General features: G+C 37.6%; 2 protein-coding genes across 2 annotated transcripts; one reads left to right on the top strand and one right to left on the bottom strand.

The window, feature by feature from the left end:
* Positions 1-4,698: 4,698 nt before the first annotated feature.
* Positions 4,699-7,973, bottom strand: hmgb1b (high mobility group box 1b). Its single transcript, XM_056271980.1, has 5 exons — positions 7,827-7,973; positions 5,955-6,110; positions 5,653-5,798; positions 5,383-5,557; positions 4,699-5,279 (listed from the first exon to the last, which is right to left on the bottom strand). Exons 2-5 carry the CDS (start codon positions 6,099-6,101, stop codon positions 5,154-5,156), a joined length of 594 nt encoding a protein of 197 aa, XP_056127955.1. The 5' UTR covers positions 6,102-6,110; positions 7,827-7,973; the 3' UTR covers positions 4,699-5,153.
* A 3,210-nt stretch (positions 7,974-11,183) lies between these two features.
* On the top strand, positions 11,184-21,036 carry LOC130105792 (testis-expressed protein 26-like). The gene is made up of 5 exons (XM_056271979.1): positions 11,184-11,333; positions 17,091-17,244; positions 17,387-17,563; positions 20,332-20,493; positions 20,849-21,036. The coding sequence occupies exons 1-5, from the start codon at positions 11,226-11,228 to the stop codon at positions 20,977-20,979; spliced, it is 732 nt and encodes a 243-aa protein (XP_056127954.1). The 5' UTR covers positions 11,184-11,225; the 3' UTR covers positions 20,980-21,036.
* Positions 21,037-21,183: the final 147 nt, after the last annotated feature.

The raw sequence follows: 21,183 nt of genomic DNA, 5'->3' as shown, positions 1-21,183 counted from the left end.
AGTTGCTTCAATTGATTCAAAGTTTCAAAAAGCTAGTTTCTTCCATCAGGTTTGTAAATACTGGTTTTACCCTAGCCTACTACTGTATTTTGTGCAGTCGAGTAAATCAGTTAACAAAGGGCTTGATTGCAGGGAATACGTTTTTTCCCCCAATAGTAATAGTGTTTGGACGAAGGAAATTTGTTTAACTAATGCCCAACGCGTGCGCGCATTGAAACTTTTCTTCGTCTTCATCTTATACTAGCCTACATAATTGACATTCTGCTAATTGTCCGAATTGCTCTGCGTTGTTGGTGGTTATTGGCGGTGTCACTGCGACCAAACTGCCGCCTGTTGCCTGTCATGTATTTGCCATAAAGGTGCGTTCACGCCATGCCATAAAACCATAATTCTGACTTGTAAAAAGCATTCACGTGATCGTAGAACTCGCAAATTCCAACTTAAGATTCGTCATTTTCTGAGAGCTATGACTTTGTACGTGAGTTAAAGGGATAGTTCACTTTGAAATTAATTTTTGATATGTTTTAGCTTACCTCAAGGGCATCCAAGATGTAGCCTAGGTGTCTGTGTCCGCAGTAGTTTCAATTTTGATATTTTTAGGTCAAACCGTTCTTGTCTGTCAGTCATATAGGCTAATGTAGGTCTATGGTCACCACCTCAAAGAGCATGCACATATAAGTCCAAATTAAACATGATTTAATGACTCGTAAATTTAAGTACACATTGATGGCTTAACACACGAAACGAGCGGTTTGTGTGAGAAAATATCGTTTTTACCTCTTGTAACCACAGCCACGTCCAAGTGATCTGAGGGCGCGGGCGCTTCGGTCTGTGCGTTACAAGAGGTAAAAACGATATAAATACTGTTCGTTTTCTCACACAAACCGCTCGTTTCGTGTCTTAGGCCATCAGTGTGTACTTACATTTACGAGTCATTAAATCATGTTTAATTTGGACTTCTCTGTGCATGCTCTTTGAGGTGGTGACCATAGGCCTGCATTATATGACTGACAGAAAATTTGTTTGTTTTAGTTTGACCTAAAAATATCAAAATTGAAACTACTGCGGAAACAAAGACAACTACATCTTGGATGCCCTTGAGGTAAGCTAAAACATATCAAAAATTAATTTCAAAGTGAACTATCCCTTTAATAATACAAGAGAAATGTATAAGTCCGAATCCTAGGACATGAACAGCTCCAAGTACAGTGTCCATGTTGTCATCTCTTATTTACGGTAATTACGACATAAAGGCTTGTTCGACTTCATGCAGCGCTGCACAGACCGATCAGCGGCTGACTTGAAGCAGTGCATGCCGGTTAGAAATTTTGTCTGACTTGAGACAGTGCCGATGCCAAGTGATTGTGACGTATGCCATCAAAGTACCTCGAGAGCGATAAGACTAGTAGTAGTAGCAGCTAAGCTAGTCATGAGATGTCAACATGGTGGAGCCCATGACACTGTAAAAAAATGACATTTGCAGTTGTTGCTTTAGGAAGGTATTTCTACCTGATTATACCTATTAATTCTAATTTTGTTGTTGTAACCTAATTCAAAGGTGAATGTAACATAAAACAAGGGAATGCTGTTTTAACTTAATTGAGTAACATTGACCCAATATACAATTTCCAATAAAGCTCAACACATTCGACACATGTGTATAGGGCAGTATAGTCGTGACTCGTGTCAGCTACTGTATACGGTCGGGACGTCTGCTCTGAAGCACAAAGAGGAAAATGGGTTTGTGTTTGGCAGCTTCTTGCTGATCGACGAATTTTGCTTCAATGAGAAATTGTGATTTGAGGTTATTATTATACACATTATGTTGCACCAAAGTGAAAATCAAAATTGTAAAACAAATATACACTCAAAAAATTATTATTATTTTTTGCCTCTTGTTCAGTTTAATTAATTAAAATGAGTTAAAGTAACACAATTTAAACGTACAGTATGTAATTTTTGGCCACCAGGGGTCGCTAATTTCTTACAATAACAAAGGCGTATATCGATGACGCAAAGCATCAAGGGGAATTATGGAACTTGTCGTCAAGCTGATGGATCTTTTATGGATGAGTGAATACAGTGATGTTTTTAACATGACTGTGGAATGAAGCAGGGCTCCATTGCTAATGAGAGACGTATACCAGCGCCACACGCAACGCGAGTCCCGCGGATATAAAGGAATAAGGACATTTCATTCTACCGAACTACACGCAAGTGCTGAATTAATAAGTTACTCACAGGTCAGTTTATTAGACGAATGAAACTTGAGGTAACGCAGCGCTGTTTCACTTGCTCTAACAGTTACACTATCACACTAAATGGCATTTGAGTGTGTTGAATGTTGTTAGTTAGGTTGTTTTTTGGGTGTATGAGACTAGCAGTAAGCTAGATCAACATTAGAATCATATTCTAACATTTCATCATATTGAACTAAATAACATTGATTAGTTTTATGTACATTTGCTCACCTGTCTAATAAAGTACATGCAACACTTGCGTCTCTGTCAAGTCGAAGTTAGTCACAGACGCGGACCTCTCGGCATCTCGAAAGATGTTGATCTTCGTTCTAGTCCTCTTTTTGTCTCAAAGTCTGCTTGCCATGGTCCAAAATGTTTGAACAAAACAACAACAGCGTGAGCTACCTGCTAAGCATAACCCAGTTGTCCACGTCTGTCGCCATGGTTACTATGGCAGTATGAGCGGAAACCGAGGGTAACGCGGATATGACGCCATTGACTGGCGACTCCTCACCCCTGCTGACACGTCCCGTTTCCTTGGTTAAAATAGTTGGAAACATTGGGGATATTGTAAGTAATCAACTAAACAAAATATATAACATTGGCCTAGTGGTTTTTGGATATTTTACTGCAAAAATCCTACATATTGTACCTTTAACATTTTGTCCCAACTTAATTTAATTGTAATCAATCAACCTAATTTAAAAGTGAAGTTTACTTAATTAATTTGAGTTAAAACTACATGAATAATTTTTATTGACAATAAATGGGCAGTAAATCTGTAATTCCCAGCATGCTTTGCAAGGGATTAAGTGTTATGTGCTTTTCAGTAAAGGGAAATATGTTGTAGTTTATGTTAGCGTTTAATGTTCAGTTATGTTGGACATTTAGAGTTGTTTCTGTTATTTAATGTTGTGGGTACCATTGATGAAGAGTGCTTGTGCTTACACTGTGGGCACTCAAAGTTTTATGCTCAGTACTAACACTTGTCCTTGCTTAGTGGTTCATTATATACATTGTGTATATTGACGCATGACACTTCATGATTGATAAGCAAACTTTAATAAATTAATTTTAAAAAAATAGATTGGACCAACAGAAATGTAAAAAAGTTAAGTAAAACATACTAGAGTGAATTAAGTTGACAATAAACTGATTTATTTTGAATGAACTAAATTAAATTGTGTGTAAAACATATCTTTAATTAAATTAAGTAAAGGTAATTGGTTCATTTTTTGAGTGTATTTACATCAAGGTGGAAAAGGACTTTCATCAATTAAGTAGTTTTACCTTGCTGGTGAAATCAGGTTATATCTACTGACAGTTATGCTTCAGTAAAACCTTGTTTTTTCAGGTTGGTTTAATTCAGTTATAATCAGCAATCTTAAATAATTTATTTCATTTCAACAAAAACTATTTTTGCTTCAAAGCTTTGTCAACTACAATCAAAATGCTCCATTAACCACATTATTTAAACTGATTGGGGTTGCAATTAACTGTCAACGGCACCCCTAAAGCGCCCTCTGGCGGAACTAAATAGAGTCTGCGTTATTTTTTATAGCATTGCGTTATTTGTTATTGTCTTTTTCCATCTTCCAGATATTTGCCTTCAGGTCAAGTAATTAAGTCAATTATGTCAACAAGTAGGCTACTGTTTGGTTTACAAATGCGTTGTGACAAATATGAAAGAGTTAAGTGCTTGTCTCTTATGGACTTGTGAGCTTCCCTTTATCTTGAGTAATCCTTATCGCAACTGACAAATTCCCTTACAAACAGAAATATCAGACGTCATTTAACCCAAAAAATGTAGATACAATGCTTTAAATAGGTGCTTTAGCATATACTGTTATTTTGTCCATCCTTGCAGCATTGGACCTTGTAAAAGACGTCAAGGTGAAACCTGAATAAGATGACATCATCTGATCTGTAGTATTACAGTAAACAGTTACACATCACGGCCACAGGGCGTCGCTGTGCTTACGTATTCCTTAGCATACAGTCAATGCTCTTGTTCAGTCACATAGCTTATTTCAAGTCATTAACAAAAACCTTTAGATTTTTAGGTTACCTTTATGCTGTTTGATAAGAGTGAGTGTCTACATTTCCATTTCCAAGTAGGCTAGTCTTCTCTTCATTTTTGATGGCACGCTCCAATACACTGCATTAATTCATATGCCAGAGCACGACTTCATGCAACACTGGGTAAGGCTTTGTGTGAAGCAACATTCTGAAATGAATTTATATTGTACATAACTGGAAAATTCAAAAACGTTTAGTCTTAAATGTGCTGCAATGTTTAATTGGCCGATGCAGATCATTTCTTTGTTGATTTTGTAATATTAACGAACCAGTTTATAATACAATGCACACATGGACCGATAACTTCAGATATTAAGTATAATATCCTAAAATTCTGTCACTACAGTAGCTATGGAAGAAAAAAACAGGACAGTTTTCTAAAAAAAGAAATGTTTACTTCAGACACATTCTTGAATGTCAAACAAAGCTGCATTCTTGTAATTAGAGTGGTATTCAAAGTACAGTTAAAGGACCTTATGACGGCACATACGAAAAATATTTGTAAAAACTAATATGATAGTGCACTACAGATCTACATGAACCAGATACCTGTGCTATGCACCTTCAGAGAAACAGTTCAAATCATATTCAACCATACACTGTTCCTGGAAAGAACTACCACTAACGAAAAACAAAGATAAAAAAGAAAAATGTAAAGCCTGAAGACACATAGTGTTAACTTTACAAAAGGAGAATAACACTGTACATCTTAAAAACGTCGCATATACACAGCCTAACAAATTCTTGTTTCTGCTGTATTACGTTTGAAGATGTGAATCGTTTACAATTGGGTTTATGGCATGAACAAGAACTTAGGCTATATCAGGAGCTAATCTACTCATCATCATCCTCATCATCTTCCTCCTCCTCCTCCTCTTCATCTTCGTTCTCATCATCATCCTCCCCACCATCTTTTTTGGACAAGCCTGCAATTCCCTTTGTGCGGTATAGGGCAATATCCTACAGAAGATTAAAAAAATTAACAAATAGGGCAGGTGCATTTTCAAGTTTGAGAATATTAAAGAGTCCTCAGGGAGGAAAGAAAAAAGAAACTATACACTACCTTGTCGTACTTCTCCTTAAGCTTCGCAGCTTTCTTCTCATAGGGCTGCTTCACCTCAGCCGCTGAGCCGTTCCACATTTCTCCAAGCTTTTTGGCAATGTCTCCGATGGAAAGACCTGGGTTCTCACCTTTAATCTTAGGGCGGTAGTCACCACAGAAAATAAAGAACGCCGACCTAGGGGGGGAGGGGGGTGGGGGGGAACATGCATTCAAACCAAACCATCTTGAAAAATCCTTTATTTTCAATAGCAGTGCAAAGCTTGAACATACGGTGGTCTCTTGGGCGCGTTGGGGTCCTTAAACCGCCTCTTCTTCTCTCCCTTCGGTGGGATGTAGTTCTTCATTTCTCTCTCATAGCGAACCTTATCTTGCTTAGCCATATCCTCAAACTTACCCTTCTCTTTGGCAGACATTGTCTGTTCAGAACGAGAAAAGGCTGTATCAAAAAGTGCAAGTTACATTACAAAACAGATTTTTGCAAAGATTTTTCTAAGTAAGCCTAAAAGCACAACAAATATAATATTTATGCAATATAACAGCATAATTTGCATCCACATTTTTCAGAACAGTACCTTCCATCGCTCTGAACACTTCTTGGAGAATTCAGAAAAGTTAACGCTGGCTTCAGGGTGCTTCTTTTTGTGTTCTTCACGACAGGTTTGCACAAAGTAGGCATAAGAGGACATCTTTCCCCTGGGCTTCCTTGGATCTTTACCCATCTTTTCTCTCTGGGGAAAAAAAGATATTCTTAACTAAATGAAGGTGACACAAGCTATACTCATTTTATAAATTGTAAATTATTGCAATTATTTATTATAACTTTTTTTTTTTTTTTTTTATATATGTATATATATATATATATACACACACACACACACACACATTTATATGGATTTATGCATTTGCTTCCTGTAAATGCTTCCTAAATGTAGATGTAGGCCTACTTCTAAAATGTATTTGTTCACTACAATTTAAAATTAATTATACATATATATATATATATATATATATATATATATATATATATATATATATATATATATATATATATAGTCATTATTATGTACTGTGATGGACATACTTGCACTAACTGAAAAAATTATTAATGATGAAATGTGCAGTGAAATCATATTATTGAGATGGATGGTGAGATGCACAAAGACCGCCTCGGGTTCAGGGTGAAAGACAAGGACATCCTCCATTTCGTGAATAAAATAACATATTTAATGATTTAATATTCATTCCCACTATTTTATTTTCCATTATGTGTTTTTCTCATTAACGGAACATTGATAGCAGCATCGACCATGAGCGGGCAGATAGATTACATAGGGCCCGCCTTAAAATGCCTAAATGCTGCAACAATAATATTTCTTCTTCCATTTTGAAAAAGCTGTCTTCATGAGAGAAAGTCCCCCTCAATTGTCTCCTCCCACATTCCTGGGTAATTTCTAGGACCTAAAATCACCGCACTTTGTCCGTTTTTCGCCCCTGTCCCGCCGCCTTCCGATATTTCGCCTCCCCTATGGAAGAAGTCGGTCGGTATGGACACAGTGTCTGTAACTATAAGCGCAATGCAATGGGAGTTTCGCTCTCGTAAGGCCGCCGTTCAACTGGAGCCACATGAGCACAGCTAGCAGAGCCAACATGGCTTCCTCTCGCTCTCTCCCTTTATGTCTGCTAACCAGAGCCGCATACACACACACACACACACACACACACACACAACACTGGCGGTGGGAAACAGTATAAATATAATTGTATTCCCTCTTTCTCGCTCGAGTTCTCTTGGAAAACACCGGCGTTCCCTGAAATAGACCATCGGGCTTTTATGCGAGTTGAAAAAGCAATGGAGACGAGCTTGGATGAATTTCATTTTATTAGTTAAGTTGAATGTCGCTTACACCCCGTCCGTCTCCATCCCCCGCCACTCACGGGCAAAACGCAGAGTATATCCTCCGCAAGCCAACCATATTATATTACAGAACACGGCCGCACACGTCCCGTTCAGAGAGAAAAATGCACAAAATGACGAGAACATTCCCTCGGGACTGGTAAATCTATCCGGGGTGTATTTTAGTGTTTTTGTGTCAATGCCAAGCACGTCACTGACTGACACAATAACACCCCAAAAAGACCTCAAAAAGCTAACTGCTTTAGCTGGGATGGCTACCTTGTAAATATTACATCCCACCCTAATGAAGACTATTCTAATACTGTCATTTCACAAGAAAAATGCAATATTTTTTTTATCTTCAGACGATTTTTCCATTCAGGACATTTCACTATGACTGAATGACTGGCGAATAGATTCTGACAAAGATTGCTCGCCCTGCGTTCACGAAATTACCACGCAACTACCAAGGTAAATGTGTTGTAATATACGACGCAATTTAAAAAATAGTTCGTTAAGGCCTTGACAAGCCTATTTTGACAAAACTCACCAGTCTTCTCTATTTGCAGCTTCTGTGGATGCCTAGATAATGGGGCTTTGAAGTACAATAACACCGATGCGCGCTCTTCCAAGTGCTTGCAGAACCCTCCGCTCACGAGAGACACAGTATACAGTCACGAATCCTATTGGCTACCGCCAAGTCCTGAGCGCCCGCGATTGGCTGTCGGCGCACTATAGTCCCTACGAGAGCTGAGGTGTGGTTGGCTGTTCATCGGGGAAACGTCACATTTTTTCAACGGCGCGTGAATATGAAAAACCATACATTGGTGCAAGTGCAATAGTTTCAGACACTAGAGATGGGATTTATGGCTCTTTGAGGAGATCCGGATCTTTGCGATCCGTTCCTTTCAAAGAGCCGTTCAAAAGAACGGCTCTTTTGGCTCTTTTTAAATATTTAGTCAGTTTAAAGAAGCCAGCTTGGGGGAATCTCAGTTTATCCTGGAAATAATCACTGGGAGGAATGATGAGGTGAGATTTGTAGTCAATTAATTAAAACTCAGATATCACACACCAATATCTGAGTTTGAATTATTCTGAAATATTGATTATTACCTCATTTGTCATGTGTGGACTATATTCCATAGGGTTGCACAACATCCCTCTGCTTAGAAAGTGATATCACTATTTTGGATTTACCTTTAGTACAAAGTATGTGTATGTGTAAAGCTATGTTGACTTATGTTATTCATACAATACCACAAGAACATTTTGATAAAAAACAAAAACTATTTAAAGTTGTAAATATATACTGTAGATACAATAACATGAACACAAAATGCAATGTAAATAAATACAAAGCAGTTCCTTTGTATTTATTTACAAAGGAACTTAGTGTTACTTTAGTGGGGTTTTTTTTTTTTTTTTTTTTACTGGAGTAACCATGTGACGGCATAAGTCATTGGCTCTGCTCCTACCCAATGACAGCACGTAGGGTTTTTTCCCACTGGAGTACTCACGTAAAGGATGCGCGCGCGTGCACAACTATCATCATGCTGTTAGGCAGTAGCACCCCTGCGCTGGGTGCGCCCCTTCCCCTATAACTGAGGAGCTAATTTGTGTGCATCTGTGTGAAACACGCATAAAAAAAGAACGACAGAAAGAACGGCTCCCCTTCAGCCGCGACTCGGCTCCCATCGTTCATGTTTATGAGCCGTTCAAAAGAATCGGTTCGTTCGCGAACGTCACAACTCTATCAGACACCGTTTTGTACTGCTGTGAACACACTGTAGTACATGTAAGTACACCGTTGTCGTCGAAGTAAAGGTTTCAAATTGTATTATGAATATTTGCTTTAAAAACATAGTATTTCAAAGATTTCACAGCACAACTGCACGCTGATAACTGTCGGAAGAGAAAAAGAAGAAGAGTGTACTTTCTACCAGGGTGCGAATTACGGGAGTTTGGAGGGGTCTGGGCCCCTAAAGACTGTTTTAATCCCCCTAGATAATTAACACAAATTGTTGTGAGTTTTACAAAGCATTAAACACATTTAATTTTGTATATTTGGTAAGGAACGCTTCAAAAGCATTTAAAATTATTTTTGCCGCAAACAAAATTTATTGCGTACACAATCAGCAACAGTAGGCCTATAAGCTCCGCCAAATTTTCTGATGAGAACGCAAAGCATACATTACTGTCCATATTTATCACTCAATTGCATATTCACATAGCCTGTATTTATTTGCGTGCCTGTTTTGAAGTCGTGCAAATGCAAAAGCTGATTAGATCCCTAGCTGCACGAATTTTACATTAAACAAACTAGTGAAAATGTTATTACAATAATTGATCATGTATTAATTTATTGATTCGTTTTTCTCTTTTAGAAAATTCATAACACGCGGATTTAATAAACGTGACATAGATGAATCACAGGCAATGTTTTAGGACTTAATATTTTAGTGATGTCATCGTTGTTGGTTCTGAGTTTGTAATGGTAATCTTTAAAGTTTCTGTAACATGAATAAAACAAAAAAAGACTGAGTACTTTATTATCAATCTTTCATTGCTCCTTGACAACTCTCACAATCATCGTTGTAAATTCTCCAAGAACTCAAGACGGTAAACCTGTGCTGCCCTTTTAATTTATTTTGATAAAGGATGCAATATATTTTGTCGAGACATTTTATTTTATTTTATTTTATTGTTGTTGTTGTTATTATTATTGTATTATTTTTTAATTAGTGCTTTTTATTCCTCACATGTAGCCTATATATTATTATTACTTTCCATTCGTGTATGTTTTTGTGATCCCTGGCAATAATAATAGCTAATAATTAAAAGAAAATGGAAATCTTGAAATGCACTATATCATGTTTTCCACTGAGCGGCGCTACGCCCAAATAAAATCGAACTGGCTCGAATTTACTGATTCTGTTTCTTTAACGGTAACGATTTTTTTAGTATTAAGAAACAAAAGGAAAAGGAAAGGAAATAGCCTACAGCTTGTAGACTAGTATAGTTAATGCATACACATGCTTTGCATGTTTTAATATTTTGTTTTGCATAGGCTATAGGGTAATTATTTCAGTCAAAATGTAATCATATAGCCTACTTGGAATATAGATTTCAGTGTGCTGTCTACAACCTCTTTGGTCGCTTGACACTATCAGCTGGTTTTTGGGTGAGGAAAAAGACGTGGGGAAAGACCCCCGCGGAGCGTCAGCTTCCTCTCGCGCACCCGTTGTTGTGCGTTTCCTAACAACGCCATCTTACAGAAAACATCCGATTAGATGGGCATTAACAGGCTTCAAAGTTTATCTTCTTGATTCTCACTGTAAAACGACGGAGGTTCTGGTGAACAGCACATAAATCTCAGATTCTGGAGACATTATGTCGTTTGGACAACAGAGCCAGATATTTCATATCTGTCAAGATGGCAAATTATGGTTAGACAAGTTTATATTGTGATATGCTTTTTAAAAATGTTTTATTTAGTTCATTTTCAGTGTTACTTCAGTATAGTTCATGTTTTTTTCACTGTCCATTTTAATGTAGATGTTAACAAAAAATGTGATGTGCATGAAACTTCTCATCAAAGAGATTTAATCTATAGACCTATCTCCAGGGCTCTCAAGTGTCACACATTGAGGTCTTTTGTCACGCTCTCCCGCCACACGTATCTGGGTAAGATTTAACGCAACAACCAATGACAAAAATGTATCCATCCCCCCCACCCCCCGGCTGGGTGTCACTCTACCTGTCTTCACAACTTGAGAGCCCTGTATCTCATCTACTTCAACTCTAATATGGGGAGTTTCCTGTTAACAGAAGTGATGCAAAATATCTGAGTTGAGAATCATCTCTCTCTTCTTTTTTTTTATCTGTTTCAAACACAAGGCCGAAAACATCTGGCAAGATCTATAGAAATTCATATGCATTGGATGATCCAATGGGAGCAACTGCATACAGTGAAGACTTCTGCTGGAAGCCTGTGTCAAAGACTGCCTGGTCTGCCACAGCATCAGGAAACAGAAGGAACAACCCACACCCAAGCCAGGTGAATGGCACATTTTGTAATTTGATTTGTTTGTAGTGTATAATTTGAAAGCGTCTGCTTACTAATGCTTGTATGAATGTGTATACTGTTAAATTTAAAAAAAGCACAGTAGGACTATATTTGTGTTCTATGGAAGAAAGAAAGTCTCATACATGTTTGGAAAAACATTAGAATGTACAATCTTAAAAATAAAGGTTCCAATGGTTTTTATTTTAATTTTATTTTTTACAAAGATTCCATAAGAACCATCTTTGGTTCCACAAGGAACCTTTCAGTTTTTATTTCTTAAAGGCAGGGTAGGTAAGTTTGAGAAACTAGCAGAAAACTGCTGGATTTTGAAAGTATCCAACAGAGAAACTCCCACCCCATCCCTTCTGGGCTCCTTCCAAAGCCACGCCCCCAAAACACATGAGGACGCGTTTACCAGCTCCGAGCCTAGAGGAGCGCAGTGCATGGAGTGACATCACCTTTTTTTTTACCTTGTTTGCCTGCGTTGACTGTATATGCAGGTACTGGTGGTACTGGGAATTTTGACTGCTCTTTCTCTGCCATAATTGTGAGACTTCCTACCTTCCGGCCGGTACGTGCCTCTCCTCTTTCGAAATGAGCGAGTCAATCGGGTGCGCGCATGTGGGCAGCTCCTGTAGCAGCAGGGGTGGTAGCCATGGTAGCGAGGGAGAGTGACAGTCGCCCAGCCAATCATTGCATTCATTCCGAATGGAAAGAGTAGCTGTGTTTATTGCAGCCCTGAGAGGACTACAGACACTCGATTTTTATACTCTCCTTTTCAGTGTACTTACATTTTAGATATGTATTGGTATATAAAGACAGTTTAAACAAATTTGGGAAAAAGTATTTTAGAAACAAACTGCCTACCCTGCCTTTAAGGCCCGTTCACACCAAGACCGATAACTATAAAGATAACGATAAATATATAGTTCTAAAAATCGTTCTTTATATTAAAGAATAGCACAGTTCACACCACAACTGTAACGATAAAGAAATGAGGAACGAGATCGTTGGGGTCACTTTTAGAAAGATTTTTTTCCTGCTGTCGAACGATAAAACACTGACAGCAATCAGAATCCACTCCAGTTTAAAACTGCGCTCGTGCATTTAAAATGCAGACGACATTGTGGAAAAGTTCATTGAAGTTACAGAAAAATCCAACACTGTTTGACAAGTCAAAACCCCCTTTCAAGGACAAGTAAAAAAAATGGATGTAATGGAGCAATCGGTCGTACCCTTGGAATAAATGGTGAAGTATTAATGATGAGATAATTATGCAGGCTAGCAAATCCTAGTGTAACAAAATTACCTCAGGTAACTTATGCAGCGCTAGTTTCGACAACATTGTAGGCTATTGTTTCTTTTGAAGTTGCAGTGAAAAGGGCGTGGTATATATATGGGTGGTTGACGTGACGCTCCATTTTTGTGTCCATAGTGACAAATATAAATAAAAATGTATAATATTTTATTAAAATATCAGTTTTTATATACAGTTTAATCTTCCAGAACTAATACATCTGTAACTAATGAGCATTATAATTCAAATATGTAAATATTTTGTTTTAAACATGACATTTGTCCACTGGCGTGACTGTCCGGGTTAGCGTTCCTTATCTTAAACCTACTTTAATTAAATGAAAAATAAGTCTAAATACATTAAAATACTTGAATAGATATTATAGTAGTGTTAACTTAATGAAACTAAAGGTTATAAGTCTTAAGGTCCCCATTTAGAATAATTATGACACATTACATTTTGTCCGCAAAACTGGTGTCCACCTGGTGTGACGCCATTCTGTAGATATGAAACAGGCATTAATTTGGGCACCCTATTACTGAGAGGGGCCCTTCTTCATCCATGAAGTACAGTAGACCTCACTGGAGCACATGGACTGCACACAAGGTGAGTTCTGTCTCAAATATTTTGATAATATTGCTATTTCTGTGCACTGCTGGAAATGGGATCCATTATGCAGTCCTTTGGTGTGACGTTATTTAAGTATTGATCTGAAAATTTTCATCAATTTATATTGATTGACTATTGAAAATAATGTAAACCTTAACACTGTTAGTCAGGATTAAAGACTGTCTCTCATATAGCTAGGCCGCAAACTGGCCTTGATCTTGAACACGTCCACTGGTGTGACAGCACTGTCCTATAGTGTGACATGAAATCAGCGTCACACTGGTGGAAATGGCTGTCACACCAGTGGATTTAGGCTCTATCAAGGGGTGGGTCATTCTTCATTTGTGGTGGCAAGTGGTGTCCCTCTACTTTACAACAGTTTAAATTCACTTTAAAGGGTTAGTTCACCCAAAAATAAAAATTCTATTTACTCACCCTCATGTTGTTCCAACCCCGTAATGAGACTATTCATTTCCTTCTCTGTGGGCCTCGAGTCAGGTTACTAGTGACCAGGTAACAGCGTACGCTTCTGTTGTTGTACGTCACACGCATCACACACATGACCAGCGCCGGCCAATAGTGAGCCTACGTGTGACGTAGCTCTACGCAATCACACTAGTTTAACTGACTCGAGGCCCACAGAGAAGGAAATGAATAGTTGAAATAAAGTCGTTATTTTTGTTTGTTTTTGCGCACAAAAGTATTCTCGTCGCTTGATAAACTTAAGATTGAGCCACTGTAGTCACTTGGACTATTTTAACGATGTCTTTAATAACTTTTCGAGGCCGGCAAGTTTCAATCCCCTAGAAGCCTATGGAGGAGTGATCCAGCTCTCAGATTTAATCAAAAATATCTTAATTCGTGTTCCGAAGATGAACGAAAGTCTTACAGGGTTGAACAACATGAGGGAGAGTAATTAATTACTGACAGAATTTTAATTTTTGGGTGAACTATCCCTTTAAATACCAATCAATTCTAAAATGTTTGCATTTTTGTATTCTGTAGGATAAACACAATTTGTGCACTATTAATAGATAAACTTTAGTTTTAAAATACATATTTAATTGAGTTTGAGAGATTGCATTTGTAACAAAATTGCATGTTCCCACCATACCTCAGAGAGATATCATGGAATGTAATTACATAACATTTTTAACCCAAAAAAAAGTGGTTATATTGTGGATATAGATTCCATGATAGACATCATGATTTTGTGTAAAGGTCATTGCAGGTGCTGGTTGATCTGAGGGGTGCATGGGGAGCACATTATTCAATTTCTTAAAGTTAGCTAAATTCCTGACAATTTCGTGTGTCGCACATTATTAGTGTCTGCATGTTATGTTGATAACTTGCAGATTTTACATATTTTAATAAAAATTTAGATAAATGCATACTTATTAATATTTCCATAATATCCCCTGATCTTGAAATAATCATGATGGCAGCCTCCATTTTAGAAAAGTCTGGATTTAGGCTAATTTGTCTGTGTTGTTACTGTCTTTCCTGGTTACACCACAGACTCTATAGTAACTCCACAGACAATATACCAGTAATGTTGTATTTTTAATAAAACGCATAGGACATCAGTAATCATATAAATGTATCTCTCTTGTCAGGTATGGCCCGATGAAAAGCATATAGTCCAAACAGATTTTCCCCTTTTCTGCAAGGGGCGACATCCATTGATGTAACACCACAGACATGAATTTGGGGAACACTACTTTTTTCTTAGATATTACAAAATATGTATTTTTTAAAACAATTTAATAAAATTGTACATGTTAAATAAAATCTATATTCACAACATAACCACTTTTTTTGGTTAAAAATGTTATATAGTGCTTTATAGACAGCGCAGAGATGCAGACCCAGTTCGAAGAGCAGAGTTCCTTCAAAAGAAACAACAGACCTATTTAAAAAACATATCTCCCAGAGAGGGGAAAGAGAGCAGCAAGGAAGAACTGGAGAATATATAAGGCAGAATACAGGGCAAGAAAGCAGAGAGAGATTTATTCACTGAAGATGTACTGATTTTTTATTTTTTTTTATGTTTTGTATTAAATACGTTTGTGGATACATTATTTATTCACTGAAGATGTTCTGAATTTTTTGTTGTTGAAAGATTTTCTGATTTTTTGAAAGATTTTCTGATCTTTATTGAAACAGATTCAAACATTGTGATTGCAATACAATCCATTGTGCAGACAATTTTTGAGAGAGTGAGAAACAGGTTGCAGGTTGTTTTAATTATATTTGTTAATGCAGTTTTTGTCTAAATGTTCTTTTATCAGAGCAATTACTTCTTGTAATCCTACTCATGATGAATTTCATTCTTTTGCTCAATAAACTTAATTGTTAAACCTTTATGCAATATTACATCTGTGGTGTTATATTACATCTGTGGTGTTACTTCAAAACGTATCCGACATTTCTTTCCTTCAGAGCCATTTAATCTTATAATTTAATGTTTTTAGACTGCAAAGTGGTTTAAATATTTAGAATAAAGACTATAAAGGTAGCACAGACCATTTTTCCTGCCTTTTTATGTATATATATTTTTTTTTTTAAAAAGGAAACAATTCTTGTTGTCCAATGGTGTGACGGAGTGTCCTGTGGTGTGACCAACTGAATTATAAGTGGAAAAGGCATTTCAATGCACAAATTAATGTAAAAAGTGTTGAATAGTATAATAATGATATCATCACTATGCACATATAAGGATGAAATGAAGCTTCATTAGGTTTTATACTAATTATAATGAATATAATCCAGATGTTTGGGTAAAGTCCCTATATGTACATCTTATAGTAGGATAATAACATGATTGTGAATTTGTATTGGTTACTTTTGATGTGGGAATATAGTTAGGACAAATTGATGAGGATTGTGCATATTTGTCTTATCTGTCACACAATCTCTGAATTAAATATTAACATTAAAAATGTTGTCAAACCGGTGGACAATATGTGGGACTACCACACAAAAAAAGTTAATAAAATGCTTAATAAATAAGGAAATAGAACGGGACACATTCAGTTTTGAGTTTTTCACATATTAAGCAATATAATTATATGTCATTTGACATGCATTTTAGAAATATATTTTTTTCCACTTTGGATTTGAGTTCACGTCAACCACCCATATATATAAAGGTGTCGGGTATATGGTGGCATGATGTTTTTTTATTTTTTATTAAAAGTGGGTGTAGGTAGGCGCCGTAGGCCCCCCCAGTGACACATCGAGGCCCCCTCGTTCCGTATGTCCTGGCGCCGACCCTGGTGTTGACTCGGCGTTGTTTTTATTCCACTATTGACTTCGTCAGCTCCAGTAAATTCGCTGTTAGATTAGATCGATTACACTAGCTAGCTAGATTCACTGTTTAGATGCGCTCAAAACGTAGCATGCTGAGGACTGCTGCCCTGGTAAAAGACGTGTAAACAAACTGATATTGATTCATTCGAAAGTATGAATAAAATTTGTCTTCAAAAGACGACAACTCTCTAATCAGAGTGACGGATTCTCCCAACTCCTCTCGTCTCTTAAGGATATCGTGTACCCAAAAGCGCCTGTTTTTCTTTTGCTGTTTTTGTGTAAAGTAAAGCAGCAGCAGGTCATCCATTTTTGCTACTTTGAAACCGCAGCGCGAGTGCGCATGCTTAGAATAAAAAGACCGTTATCGTTCTTCGTTGTAGACGCGAATATAGTTATCTTTATAGTTATCGTTCTTGGTGTGAACGGGTCTTAAAGGCTAGTGTGAAGAACATCTTAATCTGAAGAAACTTTTTCCAGTTTAAAGAACATTGGAAAGAGTGTACCATCATTTTATCTCTTTTATCACAAAGGCATTCATGGTGTGGAGACATAATGCAGATCAAATTAAACACTTTGATGGTAGTTCCTCTCTTCAACTTTCTTTGACTGAGAAGGAAATCCAAAAGGCTCTGAGTGCCCAGTACAGGTCAACCTACCAGACTGACTTTATTGGATTACCCCAAGGTGAGTTCTAAGAATTACATTATAGGTGTATACACTGAAAGGCATTTGAATCTTATTTAATGTCAAGGTCTTGTGGTTCCAAAGATATCTTATTATGACTGAAACATCTCAATGTCTGTGTTATATTCTGTCCGAATCACAGGGATTATGAAGAACCATGCAATCTTTGCTCCTTTTAACCACAGTCATGCTGTCCACTACTATACCCAGACTGAAATGAGAGACAACTACCGCCCACCTCAATCAAAACTTGAGCTTCTGGGGAACAACTCTCGCTATGGGTGCAATAAGCTGCATGGTATAGCAGCAAGGGGTATTGGTAAGCTTCGGCAAACCTGCAACACTTCTGTTTCAACTAGGCTAAAATGACAATGCAGTCCTGAAGAGTCAACTAGTCCCTCCCCTGTGAAGGCCTCCTTCCCTTTACCTCTGTACAGATAATCGTTGTCGGGATAATTCCGGTTCACGTGGCTACGCCGAAGCGATACAATTCTGTATAATAAATTTTTAGGCCAGACAAGTAGTTTGTTGAGGGTTGGTTTTTTAGGGAAGGACTACATCCCTGCGCACATTATTCAAACGCGCATACCTATAGAATGAACTCTTAATACGCATGTGCACGCTATCAGCGTTCTCACAGGTTCGCATTTTTTAAAGTTTGCGTAGAGTGAACTTAAGAGTTTTCTGTTAAAACGGTGTCGTGTTAGCGGCCCCTAAGTTAATAACTAATGATCTTTGCGACGGAAGCGAATCAATCAAAACTAACTTTAGCTGGAAAATAACTTTATTCTAGAGCTGTCATAAAGCCAAAACAATCTGTTACTTTAATTTCCTATTATCACTGTAAAGCAGCTTTGGAACAATCTACATTGTTAAAAGCGCTATATAAATGAAGATGACTAAAATACCAAACTACATTGTTTGAAATTTAAGACAACCAACCCTGTCAGTAGCCAAGACACAATGCAAACACAAACAAGTAAACTAGACATGCAATGAATTACAAGTTGAATTGCAAGTTAATTGACTTAATCCATCAGTTAGTTGACAATTACAAAGTACACTTTATAATCATTAAAATATTGTTAAATAATTGCCTTATTATGCCCTTTTACAAAGTCTTGAGGGTCTTAAAAGGGTCTACTATAGAATAGGTTTTCATGGTAAAAAAAAACGAATTATGTTGCACATATTTTACATTGTTGTAGCACCTCTCTTCCCAGTCTGTCAGTAACGCTCTATTTACTTCCTGTCTCTATGAAACCCCTCCTTTCGAAAAGTGCAATGTGCTCTGATTGGTTGGCTGGACCAGTGTGTTGTGATTGGTCAACCGCTTTGAGTATGTTTCAGAAATATCACACCCCTTACCATAACTGCAAGTTTCAACACACCATTACCCAAATCAACCAGGCCAAAGTCCCTTTCAAGGAAAGTCTGTTCCTCGGCGGCCATATTTGCAACGCCTCCGGGCAGCTATTTCGGGCATCCAAGACCAAGTCCTATCTATTTGAATGGGGGAATCCTGAAATATCAAAAACTGCTTGTCGAACTCACAAATAAATAACATATTTCAAATCAGCAACAAAATCTGACATGAACTGACCCATAAATGTTGTTTCTTGTAATCAAATAGCGTTAACAAAGCTTATTTTCAGGCTAGAACAGCCAATGCGCATGTGCAGTCTTAAAGCTCCAGTCGGCAAGTCTGGCAGATTGAGTGGATTTAGGAAAATTTTGAATGTTTACAACTCTCATGCCCCTCCCCCACTATCAACGGATACCCTCCCACCCAGTTCATGCTCGTCAGTGCGTGTGCACCAGATTTTCAGTGAACGCCAGGGCTCTCAAGTGTCACGCATTGAGCGTGACAGTCACTCATTTCGGTCTTTTGTCACGCTCTCCCGCCACACATTGTATTTCTCACGCTGAAAAACTATTTGTAATATATTTAATATGCCGCAGCGCCCAAAACTCTGGCCGCGCCGCTCTCACTGTGGAACCGGCATGAATCAAGCGCGTTTCCTCTGGTGTTGTGCGTCGAGCTACACAATAGCCAATCAGAAAATAGCACTATTGTATCTGGGTAAGATTTAACGCAACAACCAATGACAAAAATGTATCCAACCCCCCGTCGGCTGGGTGTCACTCTTACCTGTCTTCAAAACTTGAGAGCCCTGGAACACGCCCGTCTCATCAGCATCCATCAACACCATGGAGTATTTGGAGGTATGCTGTCCTGGCTAATCTACCGATAGATTGCAATTGCTAACGTCATTTATACTCTAAATGAGCTTACTTGATTTTCCGCCATCACTCTTCGTTACTGCGCGAACTTCCGCGAACTTCAGGCGTGTGTATGTGATTGTAACGTGCGCGAGGGTTGGCGTGTGCCCGATCTGTGATTGACAGTCAGATCTCACACCCCCCTGCGCTGATTGGACATGATGAACATGATGAGCTGTGGATTTTTGCAAAACAAATAACAAGCTCCAGGTGGAGTTAGAAGCTCGGGTTTTTTCTAAAACCACTTTATTTATGTTGTTCTGTCAGATTATAGTGTCGATTTCACTGAATATGATCAAAAAAATGTTGCCGACGGCAGCTTTAAGCGTGAGCTTCTAACTGCAGCTCCATTGACGCAATGACTTTATCAATCAGTGATTGGCTCTTTTACTTACAAGGCGGTATGTATTCCGCCATATTGCGCGTTGCAGTTTCTCCCATTCATAAGTAATAGGAGTGAACTGTCTTTCTATATCTATAGTCTTTGACCAGGACTCATCTATTTATTTTTATGTATGCCTTGGGCGGGAACTATTTAAGTGTTTGTGCCGTGGACGTTCCTGGAAGAAAACTCAACAGTATAATCGAGGCGTTTCAGGAGGGAGTTCAGAAACGGTGCTTACTGATATACAGTAGAGAGTAACTCCCTTGTGGACTTTGTGCCTGCTTTGTAGCTGTGCAGACCTTTTTCATACTCAAACAGCAACATTTACACACTAAAGAAAGCTGAACATGTTTGTCATCTTATGGCACCAGTATGGCACACAAATTAGAGAAGAATGACACTTTTCTTTTACATTTTAGTCCCAACAGTGATTCACAGCCACATCAATAATCAGGAAAACAGCAAACTGCAGACCACCTACAATAAGCATTTTGGAAGCAGACATACAGATGTCTCCTCAGTGCTCAACTCAATCCCACCACAGACGTTTCTACAGATTTGTAAGAAATTATCTGATAAAGGTGAGAAAGAGTGATGCTGTGTGTTCTTACTGAATCTTTAGAATACCAAAGTTCAACTAAATTATTCAGTTACATTTTTACTGTTAGAAATGTATAATTTTTTCCCCTGATTTTAAGATTTCCGTGATTTTAAAACTTCACACTAAAATCAAACAAATTAGATCAGTCGTAGCAAAAGTTGTTATACTTCATTATAAAACTGTAAAAATGTTAAAAAAAAATGTAATTATAACGAGCATCCTTCTAGAAATCCTACCGAACTTGCTTGAAAAGCAGAAATAAATATAATTCCTACAGTGTAGCCTGTTAAGTGTTAAAAATATATATTTTTTATTATTATTTTGTCTTTTACCAGAAAAGAAGGATTTGAAGACATTGCACATAAGCAGCTCCTCTTCTCATAGATGTAAGGTGAAGAATACTGGTGTATTCATGCAAGCTCCTTCCACACTGGAGAGGATGTCTGCCTGGCCTGGGCCTTTATAAACATGGCATTTTGAATCATGAAAAGTTATATGAATATTTGTGCAGTCTTTTTTAGGGTTCTGATTTTCTTCCAGGAGTCAGAACACTCTAATATAATGATATGCCTTTATGCATCTTTGATGATGTCCTTAATAAAACACTCAAAATAAACTGAAAACAGACATAAATCATTTTGACTATACACAGTTCTTTTTTTGTTGTTGA

This window comes from Rhinichthys klamathensis, unplaced genomic scaffold, assembly GCF_029890125.1.
Source record: "Rhinichthys klamathensis goyatoka isolate OS25496 unplaced genomic scaffold, OSU_Roscu_1.1 h1tg000329l_1, whole genome shotgun sequence".
Lineage (NCBI taxonomy): Eukaryota > Metazoa > Chordata > Actinopteri > Cypriniformes > Leuciscidae > Rhinichthys > Rhinichthys klamathensis.
This window is presented reverse-complemented; position numbering and strand designations above follow the sequence as displayed.

Coding starts and splice junctions, on each gene's coding strand:
- hmgb1b (XM_056271980.1), bottom strand. CDS start 6,101: ATGGGTAAAGATCCAAGGAAGCCCAGGGGAAAGATGTCCTCTTATGCC. Junction 5,799..5,954: donor AGTGTTCAGAGCGATGGAAG/GTACTGTTCTGA, acceptor CGTTCTGAACAG/ACAATGTCTGCCAAAGAGAA. Junction 5,280..5,382: donor TTAAGGAGAAGTACGACAAG/GTAGTGTATAGT, acceptor AATCTTCTGTAG/GATATTGCCCTATACCGCAC.
- LOC130105792 (XM_056271979.1), top strand. CDS start 11,226: ATGGGAGCAACTGCATACAGTGAAGACTTCTGCTGGAAGCCTGTGTCA. Junction 11,334..17,090: donor ACAACCCACACCCAAGCCAG/GTGAATGGCACA, acceptor TTTATCACAAAG/GCATTCATGGTGTGGAGACA. Junction 17,245..17,386: donor CTTTATTGGATTACCCCAAG/GTGAGTTCTAAG, acceptor TCCGAATCACAG/GGATTATGAAGAACCATGCA.